Source organism: Trachemys scripta, chromosome 3 (genome assembly GCF_013100865.1).
Source record: "Trachemys scripta elegans isolate TJP31775 chromosome 3, CAS_Tse_1.0, whole genome shotgun sequence".
Classification (NCBI taxonomy): Eukaryota; Metazoa; Chordata; order Testudines; family Emydidae; genus Trachemys; species Trachemys scripta.
In genome coordinates, this window is record NC_048300.1 from 92,591,800 (window position 1) to 92,618,485 (window position 26,686).

The following is a 26,686-nucleotide window of genomic DNA, read 5'->3' on the forward strand; positions in this document are numbered from 1 at the left end:
GCCATGTCTTGGTAATACAATGCTGTGTCAGCACAATACTGGGTTTTTTAATGTAAATTATTCTCACTTACTCCTCCAACTTGTCATTTTTGGGAACAGAGCAGCTCCCAGGCTGTTTCTGCAGGCTAGAATGCACATAGTCCCTGTCACCTTCCACAATGACGTGCCTCCAAAACGCCCCCTATGCCAAGGGGGCGAGCAATGGGTGGTGTACAGCCAGCTACACCTGCTTTATGTCATTTGGGAATTACACTATCCCAGGAGAACCGCCACTGACTCTTCATATCAGTTTTCTACCCACTTTGCACCACAAATGGGATGGTCTGAGAACCAGCATGTGGCTAGAATTAAATATTAATGATGAAACAAGTAAAAATCAACACACACCACTAATGTATATGGAATGCTTTTGCTGTAGAGATGCCAACCTTATCCAAACTGTACTATATATCAGGACTTGCAATAAATCCCTCCCCCAGTACAAATGTTAATGTTTGTTTCCTACTTTGAGATCAGTGATAGGTGTCTTTCATGCCTAGATTTGTCTGAGAGAGGGTTGTGAACTTTCATTGGGTTTGCCAATAATTTTTACAAAGATTTCAGTTTGGATTAAGATGTTTTCCTTGAGAAGAGAATTACAGCCTTTTGTTTCTGGCTATTGTCCTGAAATGTGTTAGTTTTAGATCCTAGTTGAACGTTAGCTGCCATGTGAAAGAGTAGTGCATCCCTTTCTACTAGGATTTTATAGATAGCTGTCAGAAAACATACATTTTTCAGCTTTTCATTTATTAAAGAAATGGATCAAAGATACAGTTCTTACCCCAGGTTTGTATTGTTTGTTTGTTCTCTAATAGGGATGAGTTTAATCTGAAACTGACGCTGCTCAGTAATCAATGGCAAGGAGTGATTCGCAGGGCACAACAGAGGAGGGGAATCATTGACAGCCAGATCCGCCAATGGCAACGTTACAGAGAGATGGCAGAGAAACTACGCAAATGGCTGGTGGAAGTGTCCTATCAGCCAGTGAGTGGACTGGGTGGTGTTCCTATTCCACTGCAGCAAGCCAGAGCCCTGTTGGATGAAGCGCAAGTATGTCCAAGACGTTAAAATACTTGTATAGTCCTTTTCCCGTATGCTTTAATGTTTAGTTGAAAGAGGTTTTGTTTATCTTAAAAGTGTGCTAGAATCGAATTAACTACAATAGTCATGGATCAGTGGAGTCCAGCCACAGAAATATTGGACATAGTTGTTTTTCACAGTAGAGAATAGACTTAGTAGCATACCTCAGAAAGAATGAAAGCTCGATTTATAGATCTAAAGAAATCCCAGTGACATAGTGTTTAACAAAGACTATGCAAGCAACAGCTGAGGATTTCCTTTCACCAGTTACCTATTTCCTTGATTCACAACTGACCTCCCAGTGAAGTCTGTATGTGCTCCTATATGGTTCTTTTAATTAGTCTTTGGTCTTAAAGACATACCAGAGCTAAGATAATGTTTAGAAGGCCTTGATCTCTCATGCTGTCCATCTTTGTGCAAAGTCAGACAAATCCACTTATTAGCTTGGAATTGGCAGAGCTGAAAATAGCAGTGCTGATGCACATACATGTCTGCTGTGCTCTTCACAGCAGAAGTCAGAAGAGAGGAGCTTCTCCCTTGCAGAGTTTCTGAACTACTCAAGTGGAGGAGGAGGGGGGAAAAAGTCAGTTTTCTCATCCCCACCACCCTCAAAATCTCTGTGTGCATTGGGGATGAAGAGAGGAAACCTTCTGTCTAGTGACCTACTGGTTGAACTGTAAAACAATGCATTTGGGTAGCAGCCCACTGTATCTAAGCTAAGATCTCTCATGTAGCAATGAAAAATGTATTTTACCAATCCTGGCTTTAGGGTCACTTACACGTAATAACTCACTGGAATTAAAAACAAGATGCTAACAAATCATTGGCTCTTTGCAGCTTAGAGAGAAAGTTCTCCTACGGCAACAAGGGAGTTACATTTTAACTGTGGAAGCTGGGAAGCAGCTGCTGCTCTCTGCTGATAGTGGAGCTGAAGCAGCCCTGCAGACAGAACTCACGGAAATTCAGGAGCACTGGAAATTAGCCACCGTTCGTCTTGAGGAACAGAAGAAACAGCTCACCTTCCTACTGAAAGTAAGTGCACGTGCTGAATGAGTAGGCACAAAACCACACACAATAACTGTTATGGCATAGTGAAGAAGTGTAATCAAGAGGAATGATCACAGGCCTTGGCATCAGGAATTCCTGTGTATTAAATCTTGCTTTGCCAGTCGCTCACTGTATAAACATGGGCAAGTCATTTAACTACACTGCCTCATTTTCCCCATCTATAAAATAGGAGTAATAATACTTCCCTCTCTTATGTGACTATTGTGAATATTTACTAGTTAGTGTTTGCACAGCACTGATGTGTAAAGGTCTATATATGTATTAAGTATTATACTGATATTTTAGTGAACATTGCAGAAAGCATGTGCATTTTATTTGGCAACATTATGATTAGTCATTCCACGTATACATTGTATTACAAATATTGCAAATCTCCCCCTTCAACTCAAATGCCAGTATATGGACTTACCTAGCCACCAAGTAATCTAGTTTTCTCTCCAGCGTCTTGACTACTCATTGTTTAAGACAAATTTCTTAGATCTTGGAGGAGAGACCGTTAAAACATGTTTTAATTTAAGCAGTCTCGAAAATGCATGCTAAGCACTCAACATGCTAGACTGGAATTTAGCCACATCTTTCATCTATTTCATGAATGGAAATGGGGCATGTCATTAAATTCCCATGATGAAATATTTTTGCACCTGCAGCGCATTGTTGACTCTCATTCAGTTTGTGATCCACTATAACCCCCAGATCTTTTTTCAGCAGTACTACCACCTACTCAGTTATTCCCCGTTTTGTAGTTGTGCATGTGATTTTTTCCTTCCTAAGTGAAATACTTTGCGCTTGTCTTTCTTGAAATTAATTTTGTTGCATTCAGACCAGTTCTCTAGTTTGTCATGGTCATTTTGAAATCTGAATCTGTCCTCCAAAGTGTTTGCATCCCCTCCCAGCTTGGTGTCATCCCCAAATTTTATAAGCATACTCTCCACTCCATTAAAGAAAATACTGAGTAGTGCTAGACCCAAGATTGACCCCTGTGGGACCCCACTACACCCTCCCAGTTTGATAGTGAACCATTGATAACTACTCTTTGAGTATGGTCTTTCAACCAGTTGTGCATCCACCTTATAGTAAATTAATCTAGACTGCATTTTCTTAGTTTGTTTATGAGAATGTGATGTGGGACTGTCAAAAGTCTTACTAAAATCAAAATGTATCCCTTCTAATGCTTCCCCCATGGATTTAAGCCAGTATCCCTGTCATCTTCTAGCATCCCCCCACCTGACAATACAATAATTTCAGATGCCTTCCTATTTGGCTGGGGAGCTCACGTGGATGATCAGACAGTAGAGGGCATTTGGACACCTCAGGAGACCAGAACATACACACATCTTCTGGAACACAGGGCAGTCCGAGAATCTTACAAATCATTTCTACCACTCATCCATGTTCTCAGATCCTCATAATGTTGGACAGTTTAACAACTGTATTCTCCATCAACAAGCAGGGAAGAGTGAGATCAATCCCCCTGTGTATAGAAGCGGTCACCTTATAGAACTGGTGTATCAAGGACCATATCACCCTATTGGCTACATACCTTCCAAGAGCCCAGAATTTGTTGGCAGACAGCCTAAGCAGGCATTTTGCCATTGATCACGAGTGGGAATTATGTGATTCAGTGGTGAACAGCATTTTGGGCAAACAGGAAGTACAACAAATACTGCTGCATGGGAGCTCAAGGTCAGTACTCCAGAGGTGATGCTATACTACTGCCTTGGATAGATCACTTCAGCTGTTCCGTCCTTCTCATCCCACTACTACCTCAGGTTCTATGGAAGATTCGACTGGATAGGGCACTCTCATCGTCCTCAAATGGCCCAGGCAATTCTAGTTTTCAAGTCTTCCAAAAATGTCATCCCATCCACTTAAAAGCATTTGGCCTTTCTTGGATCTCTGAACTTAAGGAGAATAGCAGACTCAGACATCCCAACCCATTTCATCTCATGCATCAAGCTTAGTATGTTCCTGCTCTGAAGCTATGCAACTCATTCTTAATAGCAGAAAGGCTTCCACCAGAAAATGTTACCTGCCAAGTGGAAACATTTCTCTCTCTGGGCCAAACAAAACCAAATATCCCCAGAGACCATGATATTCCCTCTTTTTTAGACTATCTTACTCTTGTGACAGCAGGCCTTCCTCTTAACTCACTACAGGTTTACCCGGTGGTAGTCAGTGTATGTCATCCAACATCGGCTGTTGTTTGATTTTTTTCCCTCACTTTTGAAAGGTCTGTCAGAACCTTTCCTCCAGTAAAGAAACCAGCCTCTCACTGGAATCTTAACTTAGTGCTTTTAGCACTCATTAAGCTACCCTTTGAACCCCTAGCTAAGTGTTCCATGTCTCAACTGTCGATAAAGGTTGCCTTCCTCATTGCCAACACTTTGGCCAGAAGGGTAAGTGAACTTGGGGCCCTGATGGCCAATCCATCATACACAATATTCCATAAAGACAAAAGTTTTTCTCTCTGACCACAACAAAATTCACTCCTAAAATAGTTTCAGAATTTCACATAAACCAGTTGTTTCACTTACCCATATTTTTTCTGAAGCCCCGTGCCTCTAACCAGGAAAGGAGACTTCATCCCATTGACATGTGACAAACACTGGCATTTTACCTGAAGAGAACAAAATCATTCAGAAGGTCACCTGGTCTGTTCATTGCCATAGCAGAATGAGTACAAGGACAAGAATCTCCAAGTGGATCTCTGGCTATATCATATTCTGTTACCAGTTGGCGCAGTCTCCTCCCTCACCCAGGGCAAGGGCTCTCTACAAGGGCAGAAGCAGCCTCAGTAGCATCACTTCACATAGTTGCCCTCCAAATATTAAGCAGGAGCACCTCTTGGAGTTCCATCTTCATGTTACACCTCGGCTGAGGCATTCTTTGGGACAGTGATTTTGGAAGCAGTAATCCGCCTGCATCGTTGCTCCCTCCTTCTCTTTGAGTACTGTTCGTCAGTCACCCACAGTGGAATCTCTTCAAAGAAGAGAAAGTGACACTTTATTGTGTAACTGGAGTTCTTCAAGATGTGTGGTCCGGGTCTGTATTCCACTTCCCACTCTCCTTCCCCTCTGCCTTGGTTTTTGGCAAGATTCATGGAAGGAAAGAAACTGGAGAAATGGTCAGTCTGCCCCACCCCTGACATCCTCAGTGAGGAGCATGAGGAGAGGGCACAGGCACAGGCCAACGGACACTGCTAGCAAGAATTCCCCCATCTCATGTTCATGGAGCACAAATGAACCCAGAATGGTATACAGATAGAGACCACGCATCTTGAACTCCAGTTACAGAAAGGTGAGTAAGTTCTCTATCCACTGGGCCCTGGCTTCAGTCTCCTTTCTCAGCTACGCTGGAGTTTTCTCCACCAGCTCCCATACTGAGCCCTGGCCCCTCGACTGAGCCTTCCTGAGGTGTCTGTTCTCCTACAGACTCTGGCTTAGGACCCTTCTCCGGATTCCCAGTGGTTCCTCCCCTAAGACGGAATTCTCTCTTTTATGAGGCCCTGGTTCCATAAAGTCATCACCTGATGCCTCTTAGTCCCACCCATCTCGCTGAGAAGCAACTAATTGATTACGACTTGGGTTCAATAGATGTAACTAGTTGGCTCTTAACCATTTTTCATAATCTCTCTAGTTTTGTTATAAGTAGGAGGAAGCAAAATAGTTCAAGAGAGCCAAACCATGTATGTTTTGTAAAAGCTCAAATAAATAATTCTCTCTTTCCAGTCTCCTTCCTCCATACCCAACTTCCACAAACTTTGTCGCTATGTCATCAAATCTCTTACCAGGTCTGGCAGTGTCATGCACTTGAAGTCTTCCTGGTAGTTAGGGAAGTCTAATGGATTCTGAAATCCCTGTGATCAAGCAAAAATATGTAACATGACATTCACACATGGAGAAGGGGAAGAAACTTAGAATGAGAGTTGTACGAACAGCCTAGTGCCAGCTCGCATTAATTTCAGGTACCTGTGTCCCTTGTTGCACCCCAGGGGAAAAGACAGTACCACAAATTGGAAGGTCTGCTATAACTATATACATTTATTTAAGCAATCATATAATGTAATATTTTCAGATTCTTATTAATTGTACATTTTAGTATGTAAGAAAATACTGAGTAACATATTGCTTATTTACTAGATAATTAACTTTTGCTCATGATTTGTGTCAATCTGCATTAAGATGGTAACTGGGATTTAATTATACATACAAAACAATTTTTTTATTTAAATGTTTTACGAGATTATGATAAGTTTAGGCCTTAATGTATTTTGTATTAAATTCAGATTTCATTTTAAACCGGTTCATTTTTTTTAAAGAAAAACTTATTATGATTTAAATAAAAAATTAATCTGAATACAAAAATCATTGATGTTTATCCACCATAGTTATGACCTCATTAAGACAACAGAAATGTCAGCAGTGGCAATGGAAGTTCTTATTGAAGATGAGTGGTGCCTTACATTTCAAAACTTGAATCTTTAGATAGTTAAAAGTGTGCATCAAAAACTCCAGTAAAAATACATGTATGACGACGACTTATGCCACTTATGAGAAATTTTGGCTAAACATCTATAAACAAGTGGCACTGCAAGTAAAATCCATCCACATAAACTCACAAGGCATTCTTTTTCATGCATTTCACTGTTGAAACCAGCAAGGTCTAATGCATTCAACAACTTGCACATGCAACTTTACAGAGCATGTATCTAGTTTATTCATTATGTGATATTTAGAAATAGCCCTGATATTGAAATATTAACTGGGTCTGTGCTTTTTGATGGAATGATGCATTTGCCTTCCTCTTGCTTACTACATCATCTGAAGATGGTCGAAAATCTTTAATCAGAAGGAAACTTGTAGTCTATGACTGCAAAGTCTTTTTGTTTTATTTTTGAAAGCTAATGTGACAGCAAAACTCTTTCTTATGCTGAAACTCGCACCCAAAAAAATTGTATAGAAATAGAATCTTACCACTTCGAGGGAGAAATCAGATGGGGTGTTCCCTGTATTTTTAACTGTTTCCCCTCCCCCCCCCCCCTTTCCTCCTTTCTTTAAAAAAAATTTGGAAGCTAAGTCCTGGCCTCTCTAGTATCATCCAACTGACATTTTGCAAAAGAAACGTATAGTTGTACTCTTCTGAGTTCTTTAGTCTGGTCAATTCCTGCAGTATTTATGTATGTCAGCTGTTGTCTACTAGGATTTTAGTAGACTGAATGGGATTACTTCTTCAAAGTACAATGGGTTGCCTAATGAAGTCATTCCTAAGGGACGCATGGAACCCTTTTTGGCAGAGAGAAGCAACATTGCAAGGTCAAAATCAGACCTTGAGAACTCTGTGGCAATAGAAGAGGTTTCGTTTTTCCTGCTGCTAGCACTGGAGTACAGCACAATAGACAATATGCTCTACTGGTGCATGCCATCCAGACTCTGAGACTTGAATATTATATTAAAAGGGCTTATGGAGACATCCTATTATGCAAATATCCTCACCGCTTGTTGATATTGGTGCCATGAGTGCAGGGGACTGGACTAGATGACCTCTCGAGGTGGCTTCCAGTCCTATGATCCCATGATTATTTAGTCAGCTTGAGTGATTCAGGATGATGAGCCTCTTTCCACTCTCTCCCCTCCCTCCTCCCCTTCATCTGGAATAAAGTCTAATAATAATTGTTCTTCTTTCAGGACTGGGAAAAATGTGAAAAGGGCATAGCAGATTCCCTGGAGAAACTAAGATCCTTCAAGAAAAAGCTTTCTCAGCCATTGCCCGATCACCACGATGAGCTGCATACAGAGCAGATTCGTTGCAAGGTAAAGCACTCTGTTGAGCACCATCTGATCTGCAATTTGCTTGTCTTGGAGCATCTTTAGCCATTATAAGCCTTGGCATTACTGACTATATACACCAGCAGCCCATAATTACTGCATGTGCAATTTCCTGTCTGTGTCTGCATGTACATTTTGTGTGTGCATCTGTTCGTTAGATAGTGTTTGCACAGCACTGATTAATGTTTGTGCAGCAGTAGGAAGATATAGGGCCTGTCTTTAATCTCACATTGGTGTAAATTAGGTTACGTCAATGTAAAACCAAAGTAAATTGGATCAGAATTAGGCCCATAAAGAGCTATAAAAGTGCTAAGTATTGGTGGTTCTTTTTAGTTTAGAAGTTCTTACTGCATGATTCTTTTAGATGAGACAAGTAAAAGTTCACAGATTTAAAACCGTGTAATTTCGATGCTCTTTACTCCTACTCAGGATAATTGTATGTCACAAACTTTTATCCTGCATTAGCTGCAATTTAGAAACAAACTGGGAATCCCAATCTCATTCTTCCTTTCTTAAAATCAGAGGGTAAACATGCTGCAGACTGCAAAGGGATGGGCCCAAACCAAAATCTTGAGTCCAGATAGCCCTGAACTTTGGAGAAGTTAGACTCTGGGATTTTAGTTTAGACCCATTTCAACTTGTTTAAGGGCTGATGTATCTTGCTGTATCAGTTTTACTACCAATGGGACCTCCCTTCTAACTCTGAAGAAAAGAAAGACCACGTGTAAGACAGCAATTATAAATAATACTATTAAATATAGTTGTAACTCTCCATCTAAACATTGGCTCCGTTAACAGACTTGATTTGCTTGATACAATAGGACTTCAATGCTAGGGCCTATGGTTAACAAGTAAACGTAACTTTGTATAATACAACTATTGCCAAACCTCTAGCATAAAGAGCTTGATTTTTGTTTCCCATGCATTTTTTTTAAACCAGGAGCTAGAAAATGCTGTTGAAGGGTGGACGGATGACCTTGCGCATCTGACACTGCTGAAGGAGACTCTAGCTACCTACATCAGTGCTGATGATATCTCAATCCTCAATGAGCGCATTGAGCTGCTGCACAGGCAATGGGAGGAGCTGTGCCACCAGGTAAATGTGACACTGAACTTGGATGTGATTATGCACATGAAAGGGGCATAGGGACAGCTGAATGTGGTTAGCAACTGTTAGAACAGACAGGTACCAGCTGGATGACAAACTGGCATTTGAATTTGAACTGAGACTCATCCATTTGTAAGGTATAATTTCATCAGTCTCCAAATGCAGAGGTAGAGTTAAGGAAGTAGAATTTGGCATGTCAAATGCAAGCTTTATCCAGAGGAACAACACACACTTTTGACGGTGGGGCAAGGTGGGAAATATTTTCAGCCATACTGATTTACAGATATTTAAAACAAAAGAGTGGAGAAAATACCCACTAAAATTCAGGAGTTAGCAGATGTAACCTTAAAGTGATCACTCACTTAATAGCAAACTTAGAGTGGAATAACCAAAAGTCTGCCCTTGAAATGGAACAATAACCAAGAAGATTGCTGGAAGGAAATTGTGACTAACCTAATAGTTAAAGGATGTGTACAGTATGTGTCTGCAATCTCTAAACGGGTTCATCCTTACATTCCTGGAGACCAACTTTTCTGGTGAAATGTCCATTGAAAGCAATGGCCATGCCAAGACCAACAAAAGAAAGAAAGCAGGATTATGTATTTTATTATAATAGCAGAACATTTCCTTTTAAAAACTTTGCTTCTCTGTGGAGCTAAGATTAATAACAGTCCAGTGTATCTTCAAGTATTTGCTTTAGTTACCACTAATATTTCAAGATTTCCTGTAAATGATCACTTCACTGAGCCAGGGTATAAACAAACTCAGAAAAAAATATATTAAAGATAATGTTAAACTTATGGCATAATTGGCCCACAGGAATACAGAAGAAACAGAACAGCATCATTGGCTTGAGGGAGGTGGGGACAAGATAGTCTGATGTGAGAAAAAATCCACTATACCTTGTACTCTGTTGATACACTTTTCCTTGTGTTTAAAAAAAAGACTACACATTTCTCATTCTCTTTGGCGTGGCTGCCCGCTTAATTCCTTGGCACCATGTGGGAGATAAATACACAGTGCTCCCAGTGCATTTTATAGTTGCTGCTTATGCTTAGAAATCCTGGCTCCAGATTTAAAGTTGCCACCTATCCCAAATTTTCCGGATTGCCCTGATTTTACTTGTGTACTCCAAAATGTATCGAGCAGTGAAGAACCATTTCACTTTCAAAAGACAAACAAACAAACATTGTAGATCAGCAAAACATAGTTACATTGTGCCAGTGACGTGATATCCTTTCTCATTATGGTATGGTGCAAACAAATCTGTCCTGTAGGATAAACATTAAAAGGTATCAAAGGAATAGACTTAGTTTTGGAAACCTGTGGAATTCCAGTTGGGCACTCAGACTGGAGGATACTTTTCCTGTCTTTTGAATGAAGTTGACAGGGTCATGAGAGAGACAATTAAGCAGCATTCATGGGTGAAAAGCTTTCATGCATCATAAACTCTCATGAAACAAAGCAGAAGTTGAACTGGCTGCATGTTGGTGAATGGACTACAAGACCTTTTCCATATAGACTCTGATTGGTTTTCCCAGATTCCTGCTACACACCTTTCATGCTAAAGGGGAGGGCTGATTAAAGATTGGAGATCTTAGTCGAGGGGTAGGCAACCTATGGCACACGTGCCGAAGGCGGCACACAAGCTGATTTTCAGAGGCACTCTCGCTGCCCGGGTCCTGGCCACCGGTCCGGTGGGCTCTGCATTTTAATTTAATTTTAAATGAAGCTTCTTAAACATTTTAAAAACCTTGTTTACTTTACATACAACAATAGTTTAGTTATATATTCTAGACTTATAGAAAGAGACCTTCTAAAAACATTAAATTGTATTACTGGCACACGAAACCTTAAATTAGAGTGAATAAATGAAGACTTGACACACCACTTCTGAAAGGTTGCTGACCCCTGTCTTAGTCTGTTATGTATCAGAGGGGTAGCCGTGTTAGTCTGGATCTGTAAAAAAGCAACAGAGAGTCCTGTGGCACCTATAAGACTAACAGATGTATTGGAGCATAAGCTTTCGTGGGTGAATGCCCACTTCTTCGGATGCATCCGAAGAAGTGGGCATTCACCCACGAAGTCTTAAAGGTGCCACAGGACTCTGTGTTGCTTTTTAGTCTGTTATTTACATATTTAACCTTCCAGGATGTAACCAAATGAATGAGGGTTTTTTTTTCTTGTTCAGTAGTTGGGTGTTACCACAAAAGGAAATGTGCTGTCATTTGTATCTGACTTTAAAAATCAAAAGCTTCAGTTAGAAGAGCAGTAAGTTGTATATGAAAGAGCAGGTGCAATGCTCATATGATCAGTGGAGCTGATGTAGAGTCAGAAGCAACTCATATTTCAGATGAGGCGGAAGAAGCTGTAGTAAGTAGGATGCCATTACATTGTAGCCATGCGATTATCAGAAATTTTGACAGGAGAGATTAGTTTACTGTGAATACTGTGTTTAATATTCTTTCAAGTCCTCTTCATATTTGCCCAAATGTCTTGTAATTCACAGTTTGAGATGGAAATATCATTCTTCTAATTTCTTAAATATACAGCAGTCTCTTACTTTTCAAGTGACGTGTGACAAGCCTCCATTTCCTGTGTATGCTGTTGCTTTGTTCTCTGTTTCAGTCTGCACTTATCGCCTGTTCATTTCTGTCATAGCATTCTTTAGCCCTTGGGACTCTCTGGTCACGGAGTACCAATGTTGCAAAATTAGAGGCACTCACAAAATATGTGCATGTGGACACAAGCATGGAATTGCACATGCATTTGCAATTTCTTGGTTTATGAGTGCTGCCTATCTCATCTGTGCACACATTTTGCAGATACAGTTTACATACCAATTGTTTATAGTTTGCCCATACCATGTATGCATCCTCCTGGACATCCATTTGGTTTGCAGTCTTAAAAATGTCATTGTTCTAAGGGTCAAGCATCTATTTTGTGCTAAACAATCTGTCTCTGTTGGGATTTGTACTTCCAAATAAAGAAACAAAAGTATCAATGTACATTGTAATTCTTAATAAATGAAAATATTGACTCTAAACACAAGGAAAGGGCTATTTTTTAACTGTGCTATGGAAACCTGAATTAAAGACCACAGGTTTGTATCTTATGAAGAAAATTATATTTAGAGTATACTCTTCTCCGTGTGCCACAGGATCTGGCTACCGGCATCCTGAGATTAATGCTAACCTTGAATTTATAATGAGCCATGCAAGATTTTTGTAGCACAACTCCCATTTACCTTAATGGCAGCCAGGTAGCTAAAACTCTTTGCAGGGCTGAGAATTTACCTCTGAGAATTAGTGTGTTCTCATCTACTAACTGTACTCTTTTATTGACTCCCTCTGTAAACATTACAAGATCTCCTTGCGTCGGCAGCAGGTGAATGAGAGACTGAATGAGTGGGCAGTCTTCAGTGAGAAGAACAAGGAGCTCTGTGAGTGGCTGACACAAATGGAGAGTAAGGTCTCTCAAAATGGAGACATCCTCATTGAAGAGATGATAGAGAAACTCAAGAAGGTAAAGTTCTTTTGGTTTTATATGTTTAAATACTGTTATGTGCAGCTTTTCTTCTTCTCTTTCTGGGTTATCAGAACTTGAATAATCTGGTACTACCTGTGTTATAGACAGAACACTGTATTAAATGGGCCACTGGTCTGATCCAATATATGGCAGTTTGTATGTTCCAATGAGAATTTTTGTCAATGTTTTTCTCTAATTATGTGCCTTTTCCCTGTGCTTCTTGAAGTGGATTTCTCAAAATACAAAGAAATACCCCAAATGAATACACCACCAAGAAAGGTGAATGCTTTACTAAATGCCTGATCACAAGTGTCCGTAACCACTTATGAATTATTATACATGCATTTGCAAAATATTTTTCTTTCTTTTGATTATTTGTGTTTATATGGTGGTGGTGTTTACAAGGATTTGTTCATTCACCAAACTATTTCCAACTTAGTATTAGACACTGCTTATGTTTATTCTAGTTCTTCCAGCAGCGCTGAGCTGAATGTGTTCTGAATAAGCTTCTTGATCTCTGTGATTCCTCTTTGCCATCTAGGATTATCAAGATGAAATTGCCATGGCCCAAGAGAATAAAATCCAGCTCCAGCAAATGGGAGAGCGTCTTGCCAAAGCCAGTCATGAGAGCAAAGCATCAGAAATCGAATATAAACTTGGCAAGGTCAATGACAGATGGCAACACCTTCTGGATCTGATTGCAGCCAGGTAAAAACAGCTGCTTTGTTTTTAAACATTTCATGGAATAGAATCCTCTATTGGAATTCATAAGGCAGCTGAGTTCCTAGCTCAAGGAAGGACTCAGAACTTTTTCTTACCTGTCTCCACCCACTCCGTCCACTTAACTGTGATCTGTAATTGCTCTCAGCCTACATGCTTGGTTGAACTTATCCTTCCTGATCCACTGTATCTGCTTCAGGAAGTTCAAAACCAGTATCTATTAGGATGACCAAGACTGGCTGCAGTCAGAAGTGTAGTGTCTTCTGGTCAAGGGTGGTCATTTAGGTTGAAAGGGGGTACCTAAAGCAAGACGTAAATCTTTAGTTTTCTTTAAAGGGCAGCATAAAGGGTGCTAAGTGAATCACTTTTAAAAATCCTACCCAAAGGACAGTTTATGGCAGGTGGTTTAGTTTTTCTATCTGTTTTTAGATTAGTGAAGAGGGGGAGAGAGAAAATAATGTAGACATTGGGCCTAGTAGCTTGCAAAAAAAAAAAAAAAAAAAAAAAGTTGTTTGCAGTAGGTTATCTACAGAAGTATATACTGTGCACATGCGATTCTCGGTTAGTTCATGAAGAATATTCGTTTACATTTCTAATGTCCATTCTGAGCTGTCATGCAACTACTCTCCAGCTAATAGACAATCATTTTTCCATAGCTTTGGCTATTGTGTCTGTACTCTGCAGTATAAAGGATGTTCAACATGTTGTTTGAGTTTCCGTAACTTGAAAGATATTTCTATCTGTACCAATTCCCAGTGTCCTATTTGCAGCAATTCCTTTTACATTTCTTTCTTTATCCAGTAGGTTCTGTAAATATGTTTGGTCACTTCCCCGACCCCGGGACTACAATATTCCTCCTCAGAATTCTGTGAGTGTGGGGAGTCAGTGAATTTCACAGTGGCAAAGCCATTAAGGGGTACAGCTCTTTTAAGATGAAGGTGGCTGTGTTTTGTTTTAATGTAACATTATTCAGGAAGTGACATCTCTTACGGACTAAAAGTCTGTTGGTTTCAGAGGATGTGGTGTCTCACCGGGTCTTAAGCAAAACAGTTACTTACCTTAATTCTATACTTTTCTCTTGAAGGCATTTCTAATGTTTAAACATAACTATGCCCAGGCCAAGCTTTAAGAGGTTTCCAGCGAGAAGCAATGGTATATGCAGATGGCAAAGTGTACTTCTAGATATCTGTCTGTTACGGATTAGTGTTATACCTTGGGAGAGTGATCAGGGTCTCAGGATTCTATTTCTCTGTGGTCTTTTCAGCTGAGCTGTAAAACTGAATTGTTATACACTTGTTGAACTTCCCATGCCATTTTCCTCAAGTACAGAGTGATAGTCCTTGCCATAGATTAATTTGTGTGATTACAGATTTCCCTCTATTTCCCAGTCAATTTCCGTTGGATACTTTCTTACCTAATAAATTTAGTGTTGCCCCTTATCACCACAGAGCTGGTTGCATTTGAATTGTGAGTGAAGGGATCCCTATGTGAAGTTTGTATATCATGTGGCTAAACTTGGAGTAGTGAATGGCTCAAAAGATTGCTGAAGGAATAGAGAGCTTGTGCCAACTCGTCTCTGGCCCAAGTGGGTTGTGACTTATCTAATGTCTGTTGGTTAATCTGTTTGAAATGAGCTTGTGATCTAAGACCAGTTCCTAGGGAAAGATGCCCACATCTCAAAAACCAGTTTGTAAAATACATTGGATGAAATTTGGAATATCAGAGTATGTTACTATTTTCATACATTCAGCTGGAAAATGCAGCTTATTTTTGGCACTGCTGACATTATAGTGCAAATTCTGCATTCTGGATCCTTGACAATATTAATATTAACTCTGTGCATACATTCTCCATGTTTCTGCTCTCTCTGTCAAGCCAAGGCCATCTTTTGCTCGAATGTGCTTATTGGTTTGTTTTCAGCTGCCATCCTCCAATGGGAAATACCTATTTACGGGAAAATAGAATACAGAGTCATAGTGTGATGGTCCACAATATTAGAGAAACAAGGTGGGTGAGGAAATATCTTTTATTGAACCAACTTCATTTGGTGAAATAGCAAAGCTTTCAAACTACACAGAGCTCACCCACTTTGTCTCTCTTAGGAACGCAGACTCATAGTATGTTTGTTTCAGAAGATGAATAAGAATATAATATATTTTGGCTACATAACATTTTATTTGTGTTTTTAAATGACATCTCTTGTATTAAGGACTCTTGATTTTAACCTCTGAACAGGGTAAAATGTTATGTTCTGTTGTTTACAGCAAGTTGTTCTTCCTGGAGAAAATATTTCAGTCAGAAAATTATTTTTTCATGCCATTTGGGGTAATAATTTTAAATATTCCTTCTAGCCTATTTTCTTTTTCAGCAGCATATTTCCTTTTCACTTTTTCTTCACCACCCTCTGACTCCTTCTATGGAAGGGAGGGGAGGAGAAGGGAGAACTCCCCAGAAAGACAGCTGCCTCTCTACTACAGTGATTTCCCATTTCTGGCCTCTCATGGTTGGAAAGTTTTCTCCCTACGAATTGTCCATTATGATAAATAGGCCAGCTGCATATGTGCACAGTAAAGGAGTAGTGTGTGGCTGCATGCTTTATACAGGACTTTTCTTGGGCAGTTAAGTTTACAACTGAAGGTCTTTGCCCCCCCCCTTCCTTCCCCCCCTTCCTGACACTCATGGCCTACATTCCAGGAGATCAAGCCTGGCGCATGTTGATGAATGTAAGTTTTATTTAGAAACATGACCACTTGTCCCCGCTTAGTCTCATGTTAGCAGGCCGGGTCTACTAACATTTGTTTGGAACGTGAGCATTTTTATACGGTACTCGCAAAGGCAAGCTTGCCTGTATCACAATCTGCTGGGCTACAAGCTTTTGGACTGCAAGTTCTTTGGTTTTAGTACTGGCAAGTTTCATGGTGGTAGGAGAGGATTTATGTGCTGTGAGGATGGCAGAGGACTGCAGTGTTGATTCAGACCTCCCAGACTGCAATTGCGATGTCACAAGGCAGGCAGCTATTTACTTTTCTTATGCATTTCTTTGGAATTTGTTATAGCTTGCTGAGGAACTAGTTGTCATAATATTAATCCATAGGCATGCTGCCTTACCGAAAAACTTTTTTTTTCTGCCCAGAATTTTAGTGTTGTTGATGAGTGTTAGGAAATCATGATGTGCTTTGTTGTATTGCTATAATTCTGGGATCCTCAAATGTTTGTCTTAACTGAAAACAGCCTGACCACTACTAGTAGGTGGTTAAATTAGGCTGAATGAAACCATAGACCTGATTTTACTACTGTTTTTAATACAAGATCATGTAAACATGTGAGAGGATCTACAGGGTTGTAATTTACTACCTGCTGTTTGTGTAATCAAGGGGGCCTGGCTACATCCAAAAGTCAAAAATACGGAGAGGCTCTGTAAAAGTACTTCCAGCAGTAATGTGTGCTAAGCTCATCCTTCATGTACATATTATTAAAATGTCTGTAGCCAGATAGATCTTTGTAGCTTAGTTTTGAACAATGTATATAGTTGGATTGTAAGATTTTTATTTTTTGTCAAATATTCTCCCTGGATTTTTTTTTCCATCTTGTATTTTTTCACAATATTTTTAGTGTAAGCTAATTTGTGAGTTGTAAAATTATTTTTCAGTAAAGATAAAAGTATTGAATCTGAAGAGTAAATGTGGCATTTTCAACTACTCATTAGTTTCTGAACTTTGCAAGCTAATTTTTTTTTTTTTTTTTTTTTTTTTGCATTTCTCTATTTAATTTATTTTAGATGATGAAAGAATTTTACAATATGTTCAGGGGCATGCATAACATTTCCCATGGTACTATTCCCCAAACAGAAGCATTCAAGTATGAATGAAATAGTGCACTTGCATTATGTTCTTGCAATATATTTGCCTGGATTTTGAGAATTCAAGTATCTCCAAATGGGTGGAGTAATTGTTTCTCATTGTTTTCTCCCTCTTGAGTTGGAATTCCAGTGTTTTGCCACTCTAGTTTGTTTGAGCTTAGATATGACTGTAGACATTTTGTGCGAATGATTAACAGCTAATTAAAACTATAAGCTGGTGATAGATTCAGCTGATATCACATTTTTGTGCATACTTTTTGTGGTTGGTTTTTAAGTTAATGTTAGTAACCAGCTGTCTAATGACTAATACTGAAGTTATGAATTCTGTACGATATACTGTTGTGTGTTTATGGGTTAGTATATGTTTAGACTTAAGCAGAATTTAAGCTTATCTAGTTTAACTCTAGCTAACTGTTTGTTTTAAAAGACCTTCCTCATTGTTTTCAGCTCCAAAATATTTTCTGAGTATTTTTCTTGGTTTGAAATTGGCTTTTAAAAAAGAATCATGTTGTTTTCCTTTAAATATTAAATTATACCAGCAAATTATACCATATACAAGTGTAATGAGCTAATTTAAACTTTCAAATGTTTTCTGATTAGCAATTAACTGCAAAACTGAGCAATTGGATTACATAGTATTTTCCTTCCTGAGCAAGGACAAATGCCTGAGATTTATATGGGCTACAAGAAAAGTACAGCAAGCTTCAGGGACTTCCTGTACTTATATGTCAGGCTTGCTAAATTTATACAACCCTGCTTAAACCTGCCATGTGATAGTTCCAAGCATCTAATTTGAATTGGGAATCCTTGTTAGCAAGCAGGGGAACTCAGCCAAAGCCTCTTACAGTAACACGTTTAGTGGGATTTTCCAAGAAGAATTTGCTTTTTTTCATATAATGCTATTGCAAATGAAACCCCAAAAGGGCACAGCTGCATTTTGCTCAGGGGGCTGCAGACCCCCCCCATATGTAGACTCCCTGCCTGCCTGCTGGCAGAACTCCATGAGTCCCACCATCTTTCAGGCCCTGTAGGGGCTGGATTTTAGACTCTTGAAGAATGTAGAAATAAGTTTATTGAAAAAAAAATATTGCCTCCGCTACATGCACAAAATATGTAGTTGTGCACGTGCAATTAATTTCAGTGGGAGCTTAAAACTTCTTATATGCTCAAACTAGAGGGGGCGAATAATTAGGTGCGCATGTAAGCATGTTCCACCGCATAAGCATGCAGATATGTTTTCAGTGTAATTAAAGACACATATTGAAGTTATTTGAGAGATTTACACATTTGATGAATAATTAAAAAGCCTCTTAGAGCCCTACACATGGATCAAAATCCCATTGTGCCAGGCACAAACACAGAACAGAATGACAGAACTGTAATGATTTGCTTTTAACCTCCTAAAGACTAGTGAGATGGACCTAGGCCACAAAGTTTGCATTCAAACTTGCCCAAATTTCAAAGATACTATGATCTGATTTTTTTGGAGGAATCATATAAGCTGAAGTCCTGAAAATAGCTCTGTGTGGTGCACGCTTATTACATGCTCTGCTGTGAGTGGTGGAATCGCAGTTCCCCAGAAGCCCCTGCTTGGAGGCATTGTGTCTGAAGCAGGCCCTGTAATTCCAGGAGAATAGCAGCAATTACTGCTGAACCCGCTAAACCTTTGGTGGTTTTCAACCTTTGTTCATTTGCAGACCCCTAAGAAATTTCAAATGGAGGTGCCAGACCCCTTTGGAAATCCTACACAGTTTGCAGACCCCCAGGGGTCCACAGACCACAGGTTGAAAACCACCGCTCTAAACAGAGTGAAGCATATACTGTCCCTATGCCAGTTCCACTCCACAAAATAGTACACTAGTAGGGATAGGACTAGGACTAGGACTCTGCCTCTCACACACTCTCTTTGGGATTTTTAACACTAACAGCACAGCCCTGATATTTGTGGAGACCAAAAGGACTATCCATAAATTCCAAGGCCAAAATGGACCATTGTGATCATTTAGTCTGACCTCCTGTATAGCACAGGCCAGGGAACTTTGCCAAAACAATTCCTAGAGCAGATCTTTTAGAAAAACATGTAACCTTGCTTTTAAAATTCTCAGTGATGGAGAATCCACCATGACCTTTGGTAAATTGTTCTAATGGTTAACATCTAACCATAAATACTTATGGAATGTGGTTAGGTCTCTCTCATTCTCCTATCTAATGTGCTCTTGAAAAGAAAGCTGATTGGTGTCCTTGGTGATTATTGTTGCATAGCAAGGTTACCAGTCCTGTTACAACCAAGAAATCATTGTGGGGGCAGATTCTGCTCTCAGTTACATACCAGTGTAAATCTGAAGTAACTATTACAATCCAGTGCAAGTTAGAGTAGCCCTTAAGATTGGGAAAGGTAGAAGAGTGGGTTAGTGCTGTGGCTCTCAACCTTTCCAGACTACTGTACCCCTTTCAGGAGTCTGATTTATCTTGTATACCCCAAGTTTCACATCACTTAAAAACTACTTGTTTACAAAATCAGACATAAAAATACAAAAGTGTCACAGCACACTAATACTGAGAAATTGCTTACTTTCTCATTTTTACCATATAGTTATAAAATACATCGATTAGAATATAAATATTGTACTTACATTTCAGTGTATATTATATAGAGCAGTATAAACAAGTCATTGTATGAAATTTTAGTTTGCACTGACTTCGCTAGTGCTTTTTATATAGTCTGTTGTAAAACTAGTTGAGTTGATGTACCACCTGGAAGACCTCTGTGTACCCCCAGGAGGTCTGGGTTAGTGTACTAAGCTCTGCTCCAGCTAAGGACCGAGCTCACTATCTCTAAGGGCGAGAGAGTTCAGTCTTTAGAACTTATAGGTGAATAAGTCTTATTAGATGCATGTAGTTCAATACCAATGCAGGTCAATTTCCTTTTGTTAATTGCAATAGCTATTTACTTGTAATCTGACCAGGTGTCTACATTAGTGAAACAAAAGGCACAACTAATTTAGATGGATTTTTTTACACTGACCATATTAAAATACGGTTTCTTTCCCCAAAGCAAGCTTTGATTCCACTGGCAGAGATACAGAAGCCTATAAAATCTCTGTGTGTGGCCTCTGAAAATCCTGAATTTCTGTTAATTAGAAATACTGGGTTTGGACACTATTTATATGCTAGTAGTGCTGTAAGTAGTAAGGGGAAGCCCTAGATTAGCAATTCTGTTGTTTGAGTGTGAAGTTAAATTGAATTTCTTTCCCAATGAAAATTATACAGAAGTGATGTCTTATAAAGGCTGTTTAATGATGTGCACGTGCTCTTGTTTCTCTTTTTGGCAGGGTGAAGAAGTTGAAGGAGACCCTGGTTGCTGTGCAGCAGCTGGATAAGAACATGAACAGCTTGAGATCCTGGCTTGCTCACATTGAGTCAGAGCTGTCCAAACCCATTGTCTACGAAACCTGTGATTCCGAGGAGATACAAAGGAAACTGAATGAGCAGCAGGTAAAATACAAAATGAGGTAGAAGAGTAAAAAACCTGATACAGTCACCACACTGGCAGTTGCACTATGGTGTGGGGAGACCCAAGTAAAGTATACCCTTGGGCTGCCGGTATCCAGCTCAGTGTTGAAAGAAGGCACTGATGCAGAGAAGATGCCCTTAGATTTCAAGGCAGATAGTGCTTATTGCATCAGTCTGGTAGAGTCTTCTGCTGGCTTTGACATTGAATCAACAAGGAGCTGTTTGATCCTGCCAGACAGAGGTAAGGTACCATGATGTTATGTCCAGAATGTGGGTTACTGTTGTGGTTGAGGTTTTTTCTTTGTTTTTTTTAGTATATAATAAACTACCGTCCATTTCCAGAATTAAAATGAAACCATACTGTAGTGTTCGCTTGCAAGTTTTATAAGTGCTTGACATTGTCCGTCTTTGGACATGCCTTAGGATTTTGTTTTGTTTTGCGGTTCATAAACATGTTTGAGTCCCTTTGCATGCTGAGTTGCATGAGTGATACAAAACTGATGTTTAACTTTAAACTGATTTGCACTGTGCAAAGCCTGCACACAGTGCTGGAATGAAGCAGTTCATGCTGCAAATGGGAAAAGTGGGATGAGGCAGATAATTTCATTTTGTTTGTTTGTGTGTGTGTGTGTTTGTTTTTGGGGGGGGGGGTTGGTAGGAGTAGTTTTTTACATTGTACTACACTGTTAGTATGCTTCCCTTCCCCTTTCCTGCTAAACTATGCACCTCCATCACAACTTAGAAAGAGTAACATCAGTTTTGCAAAATACATGTTTCTGTACATATTTTTGTTACTCTATGCCAGTTCTGTTTGACACACTGGGCAGAAATTCTGTTGCCTGTCACGTAGCAGATTGCTTTCTCGTCAGTTATTTCTTGGCAGATTGGTCACTGACTGATATCAGTTTGTGATGAGCATGTGAAAAGCAAAATAACACCTCTCCTTAACACACAATAAAGTAGAGAAGTTTAATTTTTTGTGGGGAGAAAAGTACTGTAACATTTTGCAGACAATTGATTTATAAAGCATGTAGAATGACAATGTAGTGCAGTGAATAGAGTGAAAGTCCAAAAACTAAGAATCTCCTCAATTTTAATCCTAGCTCCTCAACTGACATACTGTGTGGCTATGGGAAAAAGCTTTTTAACTTCTTTGTACATTTCACTATCTGTAACATGGGGTAAATAATACAAACAGGACAGATATGAAGAGTAGCTAATACTGTGCAGAGCTTTGAAGATGTAAAGTGCTGTACAGTGCTAAGTATTAATGTTAAACCAAATGTTTAGAGATTTTTCTGGGAGTGTACCTACATGGGCATCCCAAGGTTTGTTATGACTCCTTTAGTACTGCATTCATTCTGGGCACAGACATCAGTTGAACTCTTTATTCTCTGCAGTTCTGCGTTGTTGTTTCTGTGCAATGCTAGGTAGTGGCAATGTTCATTTTGAAGTACCAGTGGTTCCATTGGAACTCCAAAGGGGACAAACACTGGAAATGTATTTTGCCTTGTAAGCATAGTACGTTTGGCAGCTCCCTGCCAATTAATTTGTTATAACACTAACAGCAAAGAAAACATGAACTTTTAACATAAAGAAGAAAGCATTTTTATTATAGCTGTTACTAGTAATATTCATTTGTTTTTCACAACACAGGTTACCTCAGCTACCTTTTCAGCCAGCTATGTCAGCACTAGTTTTTCTTTCTGTTTGAGCTGTATATTTTTCCACATTTGTTTTCTCTTAGGGACATGTTATCTCTCCACCCACACTGTCGCAAACTATCACTCAACTACAAATCTCAAATTTAATTAAAAATGTAGCATTGCCTGCCAGAAAGTAGGGCTGGATCCCAGTTCTATGGCTCCCACACTCTGCTTCTACTGGCTCATCAGCCAAGTCTGAGTTGGAGGGGAACACACATAATAACTTCGCAGTTGCTCTTCTGGGGCAGTTAAAGCAGTACGACCTGAAGGAGAGTGAGTGTAACCTCACTGCAATTTGCCAACCCTGGAAAACTAGTCAGATTTCAAAGACCTTTTTTCCTTTTTTGTTAATCAGGCCACAACAAGTGTGAAACATTGCAAGGTGCTGCAGAAACCTCCCTCCTATTTCCTTGCAGGTAGTGTTACTCTCCATCTTTTGAATCCATTTGAATCATGAGGTTCAATCCAAATGTAGTCAGCAATTGGGCAGGAAGTTTTCTTACACATATCCAGGAATAATAGCAGATCATTTTCATAGTCTGTCTCACAAGCACCAGTAATGTGCTGAAGACAAATATGTTGAAATGACATTTCAAGATGGAACATCAGTTCCAGTGGAAAAAGGTCATGAAAACCAAGAAGCGGAGATTAGTAATAAAGAGGATCACACCTGAGCAATGTAATCCTTGAGGATGCTGCAGATAGCGTTCATAGTTGTCCTGTACCATGCATGTCCTTGGGAGTACTCCCAAGAGTTAAAACACTGTTAGGAAATATGAGCTGCAATAGTGTGGATTGCTGGTGCTGGGGCAGATTAGCAACTAACCTTTGTGAAAGTAAAAGCAGTAGAAGTAAAAGCAAATGTACAGTAAATCATTTATGGATGCAGACTGGACTTTAAAAACACTGAAGTGTTCATTTGTGGATTGATTTTTCAGCAAAAGCATTCATTAAATTCATGGCAACAACTTACTCATGTTTGAGTTCCATTTCAGAAAGGTGATTCTGAGGTTATGCTATGTGCAGATGAATAATGCAGCTGAGGAAGTCACAAGGAAGGAGGCAAGATCTATGTTCATTTAACCAACCTTGTGCAAATGGTTGGTTCTGTATTGGCTGGTCCCCATGTAATCTATAATTCCAAGGCCACAAAATTTACTGCAGAATCTATACCATCATGTGGAATTGTACTAAAAAATATCAGTTTTCAGTTTGGTTTTTTTAAATTGGCTTTTAGCCCCTAGAGTTGCAGAGAAAACCTTGAAAATGTGGCTTACTGCAACCAATGCATCTTTCTTTTCTTGAGCCTACAAGCCACGCAGTAAATGTGGCTATCCTCACTGCAGGCTCTCTGGGAAATGTAAGATTCAAATAAATAGTACACGTGCTATTGAACTGACTTTGACATTCATTTTCACTAAAAAGATCCATTTTTAAAATAAAGCTGCCAAAGAATTTCCAGTTTGCTGTAACAGTGTTGCAGAATGCTGGGACCTTGCCAATCTTGATTTTAAAATTGCCAGTGATGGAGACTCCAACATGATCCTTGGTAAATTGTTCTAGTGGATACCCTCACTCTTAAAAATGTACACCTTATTTCCAGTCTGAATTTGTCTAGCTTTAACTTCTAGCTATTGGATCGTATTATATATTTGTCTACTAGATTGAAGAGCGCATTATCAAATTTTTGTGCCCCATGTAGGTACCTAAAACTGTTGTCAAGTCATCCCTTAGCCTTCTTTTTGTTAGACTCAAGGAGCTCAATCTATTTTGTTTATCACTCTAAGGCATATTTTCTAATCCTTTAATCATTCTTGTGACTCTTCTCTAAACCTTATCAACATCCTTTGTGAATTATGGACTCCAGAACTGGACACAGTATTCCAGCAGGAGTCACACCAGTGCCACATCCAGAGGTAAAATAACCTCTCTGCTGCTACTTAGGATTCCCCAGTTTATGCATCCAGAGATCACAGTACAGTAGCCCTTTTCACCACAGCATTGCACTGAGAACTCTTGTTCAGCTGATTATCCGCCCCAACCCCCAAATCATTTTCAGAGTCATGACTTCCCAGGATAGAGTCCCCCATTGTGTAAGTATGGCCTACGTTCTTTGTTCCTAGATGTATACATTTACATTGTGCCATATTAAAAGGCACACTGTTTGTTTGTGCCCAGTTCACCAAGCAATCTAGATTGCTCTGTATCAGTGACTTGTCCTCTTCATTATTTACTGTCCCTCTAATTTTTATGTCATATATGCAAACTTGATCAATGCTGATTTTGTGTTTTCTTCTAGGTCGTTGATAAAAATGTTAGATAATGTAGGGTCAAGAACCGATCCCTGTAGGACGCCAGTAGAAATACATTCACTTGATAGTGATTCCTCATTTACACCTATATTGTGAGAGCTATCATTTAGCCAGTTTTTAATCCATTGAATCTGTAGAATGTTAATTTGATATAGTTCTAGCTTTTTTTAATCAAAATGTCATATGGTTCCAAATCAAAGCACTATTACCTTTAACAACCAAACTTGTAATCTCATTTAAAAAAAAATAGTTTGACAGGATCTATCTTTCACAATCCTTCTTTGATTATTGGCAGGTAAATATGCCCAATGGTCTGTGATGGGATGTTAGATGGGGTGGGATCTGAGTCACTACAGAGAATTCTTCCATGGGTGCTGGCTGGTGAGTCTTGCCCACATGCTCAGGGTTTAACTGATTGCCATATTTGGGGTCGGGAAGGAATTTTCCTCCAGGGCAGATTGGCAGAGGCCCTGGAGGTTTTTCGCCTTTCTCTGCAGCGTGAGGCACGGGTCACTTGCTGGAGGATTCTCTGCACCTTGAGGTCTTTAAACCACGATTTGAGGACTTCAATAACTCAGGCATAGTTTAGAGGTTTGTTACAGGAGTGGGTGAGTGAGCTTCTGTGGCCTGCATTGTGCAGGAGGTCAGACTAGATGATCATAATGGTCCCTTCTGACCTTAAAGTCTATGAGTCTATGATTCCTTACTCACGTTGTCCACATGTCTCTAGTGTCTTCATCATTTTTTGTTGTGGATTTTACTATAGATGTGTAGAGTTGGAAAGCTAACCAATTTCAGGATAAATTTTTTAAATTCCTATGCCCTCCTCTTAATTTATTACAATGAGATGGACAGAGATTAGTTAGAGTGTAATTGCTGTAAATGTGCTGACACTAGGAGGACTGCTTTTTCTTTCCACGTCTACGAAACTTCTCTGGAAAGTCACTTCTCTCCCCCATTTTCCCCTGCCATCCCCAATTAAAAATAATGTTATAATTGGACAGCTGAGAGGAAAACAGCAACATTTCATATTAAAGATGTACTGCTATAGACGCGTTACTGCTGCCCCACCTGCAGAACGTGTCAAGAGACACACTCGTGACTTAGCGAAGAATAGAAGGGAACACAGTATAGCAGAATGAATGCCCACAGTACAGTGAAACTTATTTATTTTTCTTGCCATTATTATTATCATCCCTCAGTACGACATCATAGGTATGTGGGTTTTTTAACGAATAGCCTTCACAACATAAAAGATACTTAAGGGGAAAGCTACTGTCTAAAATGTATCCCCATGAGTCACCAATGAATCCTGACCACAAACTGACTCTGTAAGTTTGGGTAGTCAGTACTTTTGTTAAGCCCTTCGCAGAACTCCAGCATTTTAGGTGCTCAAATGCACTGATTCACCTTTGACTTTCTTTAAAATTCTCACGGGGCCTAAGAACACTGTCTTCTGGAGGTCACTGATCATGATGTCTTGCACACCTAACATGCTCCTGAGCTGCTCATTCGTACCCTTAGAGGTTGCCCCAAGTGCTCCAGTAATCATCTTTGTTCTTCATGATAGAGTTCTTTATACTTAGACATATAAAAAAGGAAGAAGAGAAGATGATTATCTGCTGGTATGGCAATATCAATTAATATGGTCATGTCTATCATCTTTTCTACAGCTGCTATGTCCGGCCTATTCGCCTGCACCATTCGGGCTGGCACAATTGAGAGATCCCATAAAATCTTAGCCCCACTGTGCTAAGCACCCAAGAAACACAGTACAATAGGTGGTCCCTGCCCTGCAGAGCTTACAGTCTAAACAGCCAAGACAGACGCAGGGTGGGGGAAGGGGTACAACACATAAGCAGAGGGAGCAATGTGATGGTGACAAATGGCTTGTTAGTTTCAACAAGGGGCTCAGCTAAATGGAAGGA

The 26,686-nt window shown here is 39.6% G+C and overlaps 1 protein-coding gene across 3 annotated transcripts in view; it reads left to right on the forward strand.

Moving 5' to 3' along the window:
* SYNE1 (spectrin repeat containing nuclear envelope protein 1) overlaps positions 1-26,686 on the forward strand; it is a 475,430-nt gene that overhangs the window by 414,574 nt on the left and 34,170 nt on the right. For 2 of the 3 annotated variants that reach the window (XM_034765383.1, XM_034765382.1), the window contains exons 124-130: positions 855-1,089; positions 1,957-2,151; positions 7,872-7,997; positions 8,953-9,108; positions 12,487-12,645; positions 13,190-13,356; positions 20,560-20,722. In XM_034765383.1, coding sequence (XP_034621274.1) covers positions 855-1,089; positions 1,957-2,151; positions 7,872-7,997; positions 8,953-9,108; positions 12,487-12,645; positions 13,190-13,356; positions 20,560-20,722 — 1,201 coding nt within the window. Of the gene's footprint in view, positions 1-854; positions 1,090-1,956; positions 2,152-7,871; positions 7,998-8,952; positions 9,109-12,486; positions 12,646-13,189; positions 13,357-16,189; positions 16,376-20,559; positions 20,723-26,686 lie in introns of those variants that run through there. The other variant, XM_034765384.1, reaches the window with a different exon arrangement.